The 12,029-nt window shown below is 40.1% G+C and overlaps 1 protein-coding gene across 1 annotated transcript in view; it reads left to right on the top strand.

Annotated features, from left to right (window-relative positions):
* ADGB (androglobin) overlaps window positions 1-12,029 on the top strand; it is a 126,318-nt gene that overhangs the window by 62,969 nt on the left and 51,320 nt on the right. The window contains exons 13-17 of the mRNA XM_037144980.2: window positions 2,450-2,579; window positions 5,436-5,473; window positions 6,544-6,729; window positions 7,465-7,528; window positions 9,691-9,793. Coding sequence (XP_037000875.2) covers window positions 2,450-2,579; window positions 5,436-5,473; window positions 6,544-6,729; window positions 7,465-7,528; window positions 9,691-9,793 — 521 coding nt within the window. The remainder of the gene's footprint in view (window positions 1-2,449; window positions 2,580-5,435; window positions 5,474-6,543; window positions 6,730-7,464; window positions 7,529-9,690; window positions 9,794-12,029) is intronic.

Here is a 12,029-nt window from a genome sequence, read left to right on the forward strand (position 1 = left end):
TAAACCAATGACAAATATAATGCAATAGTATACATTACTCTCAAGTTAAAGAAATACTGCTACAAAAATCAACATGCATGATGTTACACGCACACAAAATTAGACCAAAGAAGTCGGATACAAAAAGTACGCAGCTTGTTTGTAAGTACCCTACCGATACACATTATGAAAAGAAAACTGAAAGGCAGTGTATGGCGTTGGAGGTCACGGTGGTGGGAGTGTCGGCCCTGATCGGGAGCACCTGGCAGCGTTTGGGGGGCACAGGTCACATTCACATCCCCTGACGTGAATAATGGTGATATGGCCATGTTTACTCTACTTTGTGATTTTCTGGCAAGATGTACATTTATGTTTTGTGTACTTTTTTAATGTATTTTATTTATTTATTTAAAATATTTTATTTATTTATTTTTACAGAGGGGAGGGGAGGGAGAAAGAGAGGAAGAGAAACATCAGTGTGTGGTTGCCTCTCATGTGCCCCCCACTGGGGACCTGGCCCACAACCCAGGCATGTGCCCTGACGGGGAATGGAACTGGCGACCCTTTGTTTGTCAGGCCAGTGCTCAATCCACTGAGCCACACCAGCCAGGGCTGAATGTATTTTGGACTTTAATAAAACTTTACTAAAATTATTGAACGGCTTGCATTATAGCTCACACTTATAATGACCATCAGGTATGGTTTTGGCCTTCTTTTGGATGTATTAAAACCCATGATAAGCACATAAGCTGATGAAGAAAATCAGTCAAAATTTATACCAGAGGTCTCATTGTATGATCTCCCTTTAAAGCCTCTTGACATTAGAGCTAGTTAATTTACCTTTTAATGGACTCTACTACGGTTGAAATTATTAGTGATGTCCTTTCTCTGTCACCTGTAAGGGGCCTGTTACTTCCCTGCGTCAGTGACGGGACACTGAGAACTGGGCGAGGAGAGGACACGGGCGAACAGGCGGCACTAGCGGATGCGCACAGGCGCAGACGTCAGGCCTAGGGGTGGGGGTGGGGTGGGGGAGGGGGCAGCTTCGCAAGCAGCAGAGACCGTGTACTGCTCTACTTTGGTTTTTGAAATTTGTTGCTGCTACAAATTTGTAAATCTAGTTTTCCTCAAACCCTCATCTTAATTTACAGTACATCTCATTTCCTATACAAATCTAACCATTTCTATGACAGTTTTGGGTAAATTCAGTTAGCCGAATTTTAACATATTTGATTGCACTTACAGCCTTACCACTGTGTTTCACTTCTTAAGTAATTTAAATGCCAATATTTTTAGCAAACAAAATCTCTCCATGTGTTAAATCACATTAAGAGCTCAATTAACCAAAATCATGTATGTGTGGGACCTTAATTTTTAATGCATATTATTAGTCTTTACAAACCAAAATATTCTTAAGTTTTAATTGAATCATAAACTAAAAACTTAAACATTAAGTTATATATTTTAAAGCCCAACTTGCTGGATTACATAACATGCTAAATTCTTTCATATGTTATAGCCCATCTACACAAAATTTCCCTAAACATAACATTACAATGTTAGTGATTCCTAGTTTTTCTAATTAATTAGATAATTAACGTTACCCAGTCAGGTGATGATCTTACCGTTTCAGAGCCCTGTTTATTTTCTCTCAGCTGATTGTGGTCACAGGTTGATCAGACAGAAGTTGGTACTTGTAAGAACTGAAAGCGAAAACCACCAGGACAAATTTTCTCATGATTTAAAATGCCCCCCACCCCGGACTTCTAGAACCTCAATGTCAGTGGGGACCACAAATGCTTGGTTTTATAACCTGAACTCCCCAGTTTGGTCTATTTCCTTGATTTTCACGTGTCTTCTTTCAGTTTTATTACTTGATTTAAGGTGGATTAACTTCTCTATAGCCCCGGCCCAGTGACTTTAACACTTCAGTGAATTTAAGTAATCTATTCACTGCATGATACCATTATGAATTTGCTAGCATATTGTTTTACCTGTCAGAGCCAAAGACAAAGATATGTGATTGACATTTCGTCCTACGTGAAAGAAATGGCCCCTCTCTCGCTTTGCTGTGGAGTCACAGTTCTCAAGCCAACACAAAAGCAGGTGTTTTCTTGGCAAGCCCCCAAAAGCAACTGCTCCCACTACTCCCTTTGGCTGCAGCAGCCACTCTAGCAACCTGTGCCAGCTGTGCCCATTCTGGCTCCTGGCTTCCTTGGGCTGAATGGAAGCCTCATAAATGTGGTTCTGCTACCCTCTAGTGGCAGTTTAAGGTAAATCAAGGAAGGTTAGCTTGAGGTGAATTAAGTTTTTTACACCACACAAGCAAAGAAAAAAATCAGAAAGTTTAGGAAGCCTGTATACATACAATATAACTTTATCTTTGAACACATTTACCTAGAATATATAAACACTATAAGAAATAAAAAACAGATTAAGGTAACATAAGGTTGTTTTTGTTTTCCATTAGTCATTTTGTACCATCTCTTATTAAGAAAGGGGTGCCCCCAGTGTCTGGTTTATCTACCCTTACTGAAAACGATGAAACTGAAGACTTCAGCCAGCCAGATCTAAGTCAAGTGACAGGAACTACATCTCAGGTAACTATGGTATTCTCCCTACTGACCCAATCCTTAATTAGAATAGATTTGTCTTCAGATGTGAAATATACATAAAACAATGTACGACATGCATCTTAACAAACTAAAGAATATTATTACAATAAATTTCTTATGTGTCCATCACCTATATTAGAAAACTGAATACTCATCTTTTACAAAAAGTTCCCTGTATGTCTCTCTTTTGGGTTGTATTTCCTACCTGCCATTCAGAGTTCGGTATTAATTAACTCCATATACTTGTAATTTTGCAAAAATATATGAGGTCTGTTCAGAAAAAATCCAACCATTGTTAATATAACAACAAAAGTTTGTGGGACATCGATGTAACCTGGCAGCCAAGGAGAGTGGACTGGAACATGCATGTATGAACAATGACAACTTCACTGTGCTAGTCAGTGGGAGCAGTAGACACTGTTGAGGGAGCATGTGTGCTGTGTGGCTGTTGCATTCAAAGTGACCCAGTGGGTACAGCAATGAATCTGTTTGTGTTAAGCTTGAACATTCCTCCATGGAAACCATTCGGATGATTCAGAAGGCTTTCAGGGACAATGCAATGAGTGCAGTGCAAATAAAAGTGTGGTATAAACATCTCAAATATGGTCAAGAATCCGTTGAAGGTGATCCATGTTCTGGAAGGCTTGTGAACACCTAAGAATGTTGAACGTGTATGAGCTGCAATCAACAAAGATTAGCAACTGACAGTGTGAGAACTAGAAGCTGATCTGGGGATTCCAAAACCTACTGTCTCTGAGATTTTGATGCAGGATATTGGCATGAAACATGTCATGGCAAAACTCATTCCATGGCTTTTGCTACCAGAGTGGAAGGAACTCAGTGCTGTAATTGCTGATGGCCTGATTCAAACCACCACCGATGAACCAGGTTTTCTCAAGTAGGTCATAAGCAGGGGTGAATCGTGGGTATACGGCTAGGATCCAGAAACAAAGGCCCAGTCATGCCAATGGAAATCACCTGGTTCTCCACGCCCGCGGAAGGCACAACAAAGTCACAGCAAGATCAAGGCCACATTAACCATGTTTCTTGATTGGGAAGGTGTTGCTCATCACGAATGCGCCTCTCCAGGACAACAGTTAATCAGAAGTACTAGCTCAGTCGGTTGAGAGACGCAACAGGACGAAAACTGCCGCAGCTGTGGGCAACTAGTGATTGGAAGCCTCATCACCACAATGCGCCCACTCAGACTTTATGTCTCCAGCAGTTTTTTTGTGAAAACTCAAATCACCCAGGAGACTCAGCGCCCTGTACAGCCCAGATTTAGAACCCTGCGACTTCTGGCTTTTCCCAAAATTCAAATCACCTTTGAAAGGGAAGCATTTTTGAACTGTGCGTGAGATTCACAAAAATATGACAGTGTAGCTGATGGCGATTGGGAGAACTGTGTGAGGTCCCAAGATGCCTACTTGGAAGGGGACTGAGGTGTCATTGTCCTGTGTACAATGTTCCATGTATGTTCTTCAATAAATGTCTCTATTTTTCATATGACATGGCTGTATGCTTGTTGGACAGACCTCATATATATCTATATGTTTATATATATATATTTCTTCAGTTGTCTAGTAACACATTGTCGTATGCACACATTTAAGAGATGTATGACATTAAAGAGCTACTGGTTGAAAGCAACTTTATAACATTTATAGACCTCATGAACTGGTAGCTTTAATTCAGGATAATTGGGAATGAGTGAGCTTCATTTGGGAATGGGATTAGCTTCAAAGGTCAGATTCCCTGAAACTTTTCCTGGACTATGGTCAGTTTTTTTCCAGCTGCGGGTCCTCCAATCTCCCTAGTGGGGTGGAACGGAGTTGCAGGAATTAGCACACACGTCTCCATCAGGGTTACGGAACCCATGCAACACTAAGTTGCAGAGAGTCCCAAGGCTCAGCATGTGGACATTCCCTTAGTTCCTTTCCTCTCTGTACTGTAGACTCTCCTGATTCCCACGGCATCTGTGAGCCCAGATCTGGAGTTTTCTCATGCAATTTCTCCACTCGCAGCAATTTCCAGCGTCTGTTTAGGCAGAAGAATGATCGATGCTAAATGCATTAAAGAGAAGCAGGGTTTATGTGTCCCTTACATAGATAGACATCCAACCCAGCCCTGGGTTTTGAAGCTGTACCTCAGTCTCTGTTTCTCAGACACCTGCTCATTGTTTCTGGGTTTTAATGTTTGCATGGGCTTCCTCTTCACTAGCACTTAGGATTCAGTCATCTCTACTATATTATCCCCTCCACCTGCTTTACATCCTCCAAAGTATTGCTAATACTACCCATCATCAGTAGGTACGCATTTATACCATTTTAATTGTTATACTTATATTAATTGTGTTCTAGAGAAAACAAAGTTGTAAGTGTGAATTTGACTTAACTGGCCTGTTAAAATTTTGAGGAATTATTTTTATAATTTGAAACCATTCTAATTATGGTCATTTTAAGTTCTACCCATTAATTGCCAAACATAACTTATTATATTCAAACTGTATTTTTAAAAGGTGATTCATACAAAGTTATATGTCTACTTAGAGATATTATTGTTTGAATTTAACTTTTATAAAATTCAATCATTTAATACACTCAGATATTCTGTATTTTAATATCAAAATTACATCCCCAATACATTATTTAATTCACATCTTTTTAATTTTAAGGTTAAAAACGAATGATCTGTTCTATGGTATGCTTTAGTATTTTCAGAAATCTGTTTCTTCAATGTTTAAAAGACTATATGAATTTTTACAAACTGTGGTGCTTTAGAACTATAAGTTTTTGTTAAATTTATGAACGGTTTCTTTATGTGTCCCCTTTCAATTCACAGGGCAACGTTGCTTCACAAATTACACAAGGAAAAGGTAAATTACTAATCTTCCCATGACTGTTTGTTTCCACAGACATCAAAGCAGAAAGGGGCCTCTGCTTCTTGGCAGCCTTGAGCTCTGCTCCTGGCTCCCAGCAGCCTCTCTCCCAGGTCCCCTCTGATGTAATGAGGCTAATCTGCTCTGGGAGAGAAAAACCAGCTAATCTCACTTGTTCAATTCAAGTTTAAGGTCAACATAAAAGGCAATCTGATTAGTCCCATGAGTGAAGTCCGTGTGCTTTAATGCATGGATGCTGTAATCAAAGCACAAAAACTATCACCCGTTTTTAGTTCCTGAAGAAAGACAACTTGACCAAATCTCCTGACCCAAAAAAGTGGTGGGTAGCAGATTCAGGTACAAGCAGTCTGTGAGAGTTTTATGGCATTACTTGATGAACATGAAATAAGATTATGGAATCATGGACTGTGAGGAAGCATTTAAGTAGTCACTTACTGAAATATATTAATTGAAATAGATCTTTCAAGTGTTCATTTCTCACTCCGTTGTCTGAGCCATTCCTCTCAATGAATATGTTTATCTATAGCAGATTTTAAGTACATAAGCTAGCTAATTTCTGTTGTAACCTTACAATATCTAAAGAAAGGGTGCACAGCCCTGACTGGTGTAGCTCAGTGGATTGAGCTCAGGCCTGTGAAGCAAAAGGTTACCGGTTCGATTACTAGTCTAAGGCACACGCCTCGGTTGCAGGCCAGGTCCCCAGTGCGGGGAGTGCAAGAAGTAACCACACATTAATGTTTCTTTCCCTTTCTTTCTCCTTCCCTTCTTCTCTCTCTAAAAGTAAATAAATAAAATCTTTTTTTAAAAAAGAATGTGTGCACAAATTTACAAAATTCAAGTGAGAATTTTATAAAGACTCATAAATAATCTTGAGATTATGAAAATGTATCTCTGTATGCAAATGTGAGGCCTGCATGTAAATAATTATCTCGGTAAACATTTTCTCAAAAACGACCTTGCTATGTGAGCCCCCCTCCGTGATTTTCTATGCTCTAGTAACTTGATACGAATAGCACAGGTGTGTTGACATGGCCGCTTTCTGCCACGCACAGAAGAGCTCGTGGACTTCGTACTGAATGACTCCACCCTCCCACTTGAAGGCCTGGGTTTGGAAAGAGATCTGATCAGCATGACCACTGCAACACAGGACAGATCACAGGAGGAATTCACAGCAATAAATAATACTGTTTCTAAAGAAATATGGTTGGATTTCGAAGACTTTTGTGTATGCTTTCAGTGAGTATATATTTTTGCGAATACATTTAACATAGCAGCTATATAAGTTATTAATTTTTAACTATTATTTAAAGTAGGTAAGCCAATATTAGCCTGGCATTGATATAATATCAAACAAAACTGTTAAAAAGAAAAATGGCTGAGTTGATTGTTTATATAAAAAAGCTCAGGCCAGTTCTAGCTTACCTTCATAAATTTATCTGTTAATCAAAGTGGAAACAGAGATTGTCTTTTTCTCTTTTAGGCAACTAATTCCATACGATTGTCATTTTTCCCCAGATTTATTAAGGTATAGCTGACACATAAAATTTTATGATATTTAAAGTTGACATAGTTTTGAATTGATATACATATATTGTGAAAGACTCCCCCATCGAGTTAATTAATGTATCTATCACATGTTTACTTTTTAAAAATGAGAACATTTAAGTTCTACTGTCTTAGAAAATTTCAATCATACAATTCAGAGTTATCAACTATAGTCGTCATGTTCCATATTAGATCTTCAAACCTTATTTATCTTAAAACTTAAAAGTTTGAACTTTTTACCAACCTCTCCCTCTTTTTCCCATCCCTCAGGCCCAGGTAACTACTTTTCTTGTCTGTAAGTTATTATTTTTTAACTTTCACTTGTCTTTATCTTGTACAGCATATACTTGAATCTAATAAATTTACCATGTAATAATAGTCTTCTGCATATAATGACAATAACCTGTTATAAATAATGTATTTCAGGAATATATGTATTTTCCACAAGCCAAGTTCATATTGCATTAACTTTCAAAAAACAGAATTCAAGGTAAATATGATATGATCTCTTATTCTCTCTCTCTTCTTATACTTAAATCGTGGATTGAATCATGCTAGTAAAAAATCCCTTCAAATTTATCAAGCATTTCTAAACTTGTAAAAATTATATTTTAAGGTAAATCCTTAAGGTTTTATGCTCATCTCTTATCCTGATAATAGTAAAATCCTGCTACCTCTTATCCACAAGTATGATCCATTGGATTGTAGTGGTTTATTATCATATAAATTCACATTAAGAAAGTGTTGATTTATAAATAAATGGAGAGTCACACGAATAAATTCACTGTGTTTGATTGCAGTGAAGTGTCTACTGAAGTGTGTGCAGTCCCTAAAACAAAGCACACTTTTCACTCCTGGTCTTTCCTCCCATGTTATTCCCTCTGCTTGGAGTTCATTCCCCTTCATTCTTAATGTCTTCATCTAACTAATGCCTACAAGTCCGACGGAACCGCATGGATGTCCTTCTCCTTGTCTAACCTCCTTCCCCAACCATGAAATCTGGGTCAAGTTCCCTGGCTGCACGCACTCTGCAGGACCCATTTCCACCCAGAGACTGACCTCTTTCCCTTCTGACAGCCCGATCACTTCCTGGTGCCCATCCCGCTACCTACCTACCCACTTGATGTCACATCTCAGTGATGTGAGAAAATGACAACTTTTTCTTAGAGTTTGTTGGAACCCAAACTTAACCACCTTTAATATGGCCTAAGAGGAAGGCTTCGTCATGGTCTGAGGTCAGGATTCTTGGTTTTACTGGCCACAGCATTGCCAGCTGAACTGGCGGTGGAGCCTGAGGCCTCTCCCAGACACCTCGGATGTCCCCTTGGTGCTCAGTGCTGGGGCAAAGCCACGGGCTCTCTAAGGCGCCTTGTGTGGCACCAGGTCAGTCCTTTCCTGTCATCTCCAGGGCCAACCCTCCCCCAAATTCTCAGACTGAAAAAATGACAGCAAATGACAACTCTGCTTTGAAAACTCTCTCAGGCATGCACATGGGGCTGGCCAATCCAGGGCCCTTCACAGAGTTAGACAGTGAATATTTGAAATGACTGTCTCTATCACCAGCATGTTAGAGCTGAACGGAAACAAAGAAATGAAGTGTCAACTGCTTAGTGTTGCAAAATACTGGGGGTAGCAGTCGTTTAAACATTGCTATATTCTATCAGGCCTTTTTAGCAATCTTGTCATATTTGATTAAATTACAAGTTCCATTTCTTCACAGTATTACTAGAGATTTTTCTTTCCTATTTTAACTGGTTATTTAAATATTGTGGTAAAATAATATAAAAAGCTTTGAAAGTATAGTGACAGTTAAATTCATTTAACACACTTACCATATACTATCAGTCAAAATTATATTGAAGCACTGAGAATCCAAGAGGCAATAACAGTACAGCAATCGAGACTCCCAGGCTTGGAGTCTGGCAGAAAGAAAGACCTACTTTTAAATCTCAGCTTTATGACTTGCAAGCTCTGTGACTGTTGAAAAATATTTTACCCTCCCTGTGCTTTGGTTTCTTCATCCATAATTCTGGCTATCAGGAGAACCATGTCGTTAAGGGTTGGGACCATGTACAGGTAACTTCTACGTGGCTGGCTGTCCATTTAGGGAAATTTTGGTCTTGCTCAGTATTCTCTTCCATCTCCAAAACAAAAATCCAGACTGGTGCATTAGCATGCAATGGGTATATTTCTGAAGCTATTATATAAAGAAGGGAGAGAGGGCTTATTTCACATATCACTCTGGAAAAGACTTTAATACGTCCCCACTAGACACTTCCGCTCTCTGCCGAAGTCACTCCATGGCTTCTATGCCTGCCAGGGACCCACTGTCCCAGAGTACCCTGCTCGGCTGGGGTCCAGGATCCTCCTCTTTGTTATTTCTGGGACAAGAATATCCTTCTTCTTTATTCATGAAGATGGGCTTTCACTCTCTGGTGTGAGGGCCAGTCCCACGCAGGCCCTGCAGACCCAGCCAACATGCACTCGGTATGATTGTCTCCATATCACGAAACCTGCAAAGGGCTTCATTTTGGAGTCTGGAGCACAGGCAGCTCTCTGTAAATGGTAAGTGTTGTATTACGATGAGAAGTGGGGAATTCACAGCATTCGTAGATGGATATTAAGTTCGGTGGTTGCTCTGATTTCTTGCAGTTCTCAGATGAGCGCGTGTCCTACTATCTATTTGTGGATAGTCTCAAACCTATCGAACTGCTGGTTTGCTTTTCTGCGTTGGTGCGCTGGGGAGAATCCGGAGGTGAGAGGGCTCCGAGGAGATGACAGACTGACAGCCCAGCTCATTGTCATTCCGTCCAGGGAAAACACACTAATGAGATTTTTAGGCTCTGGATGAAGGCAACTAATTTCCTGTCCAGACTCCAGGGGAGTCACACTGCCCCTGTGTCCCGTGATCCTCTTACTCCTCAGGCATCAGGGTTTGCGCTCACATGCACCACCCACACCTCCGGTCCAGGTCATCTGGTCACCTCTTCGGCACACCCAGTCACTCTCTCTGTCTTTCCACCTGCACAAGCCACCGTCCCCGAGTCTTTCAAAACCTATTGAAGAGCACAAATCCTTTCTTCTTCAATTTGACAATTCTGAAGCTCTTCTCTCCATCCCACCTTGGTCCCCTACTTTCATGATTATACTTTATAACTCACAGTACCAATAACCGTATCATCTCCACCCTTCCAATTTCAAGCTCTCTGACCACCACCCCTGACTCTAGTTCCCTCTCCCTGGAACCCTCACTCCTATGATTCTCTGGGACCCCCATCCATCCACCCTATCACTTTTCTTTCCACCATTCTCCTCACATCTTTATTTCTCTCATTCCCAGTGTACTTTTCCATGACCCGCCAATGTAACTGTATTCTCACAGGTATCTCAACCCAATTGTTCTAACCCTCTCCTCTCACTTTTCCTGCAAAATCACAGTATTGGTTGAATGAGCTCTACAGTGGAACTTTGCACCAAACCTATGGTTGCATCAGAGCAGCTGAATGGGACCACAGAAAATAACCATGAGCCAGCCCCACTTTAAACTGAGGACTGCAGATCTAAAACACACACACACATACACACACACACACACACACACACACCGACAACAACAAACCCCCCCACCAGTGATGACGTTTGTCCAGTTCCCTCATTTGCCCACTGTCATTCTTACGATGACTTCTTCACATCTCTCTTCAGATGTCCAATACCCACTCTCATCCTTCCTCATTTTCACTTGATGACCTTGCTGCAGGGTTCATTGCAGAGACAGGGAACAGTCGGAAATGACCCGTTTCATCCTCCCATAACGGACGCTCACCAGTCCTGGCCGTCCTTCCCTCCTGCTCTGATAGATCGCCTGCCCCTGCTCCTCTCTGAGACCAGCCCCTTGCGCACATCTACACTGATGCATGAAATAGTCCTTATTTGGCCTGTGTTCGCACAGCATTTATCTCTAACTCTAATAGTCTCTGGCACTGTAGAGGTTCAATAAATATTTTTTGAGTTGTCAATATTGAAGGTCTTGTCAACATTGAATGTCTTGTCAACTTTGAGGGCAGAGGCTATGATTTTCAACCCAAATACAGCCACATGCTTTGAGTGATGTCCAGTATGTAGCAGGAGGTCGATAAATACTTGTTTAATAAACTTACAATCTTTAGTGGTGTAGGCTTAGTATTTCTACCTAACTGATAGCTCCTAGGCCATACTGTGTCCTACCACATTTAAATTCTATGTGCATAGAGTTATTTGGGGTCGTGTTAGGACTTTATATGCTCAACTTGAGTGTTACTTGGAAATAGGGTAAAAACACGAGTCCTGGAGGTTTAATGTACAGCATGGTGACTATAGTTAAAAATGCCATCGTGTATCTTTGAAAGTTGCTAAGACAGATTTTAAGTTCTCACAACAATAAAAAAAGTCATGTGTGGTGATGGATATAACTGAACTTACTGTGATAATCATTTCACAATATATCACATATCAAATCATTTTGTTGTTCACCTTAAACTAATACAATAATTCTATGTCAACGTTATCTCAATAATTTTTAATTTACAAAGTATTTTGCCCTCAGCTATGGATTAAGAGTGATCAGTATTGTTTATTTATTTCAAGAGAAAACACTCAGTATTGAAGTTAACTTTATGTTATTTTTGCTCTTTCTACCCACAATCAAAACTAATAATCAAAAGTAAAATTTAGATCAGTAATGGACTATGTTGACCTTTCTTTGTCACCATCTCAGGAAAATCTCTTATTTTCCCAGATGTAGTGTCTTTTTTTTTAATTACATCTAGAGATATATTGTAAGTACAGCCAGAGATAATAAAAGCGATGGCGTACTGCAATGGTACGTCCTTTGCAGGACGTCTGTCCTCTTTCCTGAACCTTCCTGTTCCTGGTTTCCTTACCTGAGGGGTTCATTTGAGGAGGGAATAGGACAGGAATGAAGATCCAGGTTCCACTTAAATATTGTTTTCAAT

Source organism: Artibeus jamaicensis, unplaced genomic scaffold (genome assembly GCF_021234435.1).
Source record: "Artibeus jamaicensis isolate MK-2021 breed Jamaican fruit bat unplaced genomic scaffold, CSHL_Jam_final contig_3176, whole genome shotgun sequence".
NCBI classification, from domain to species: Eukaryota; Metazoa; Chordata; class Mammalia; order Chiroptera; family Phyllostomidae; genus Artibeus; species Artibeus jamaicensis.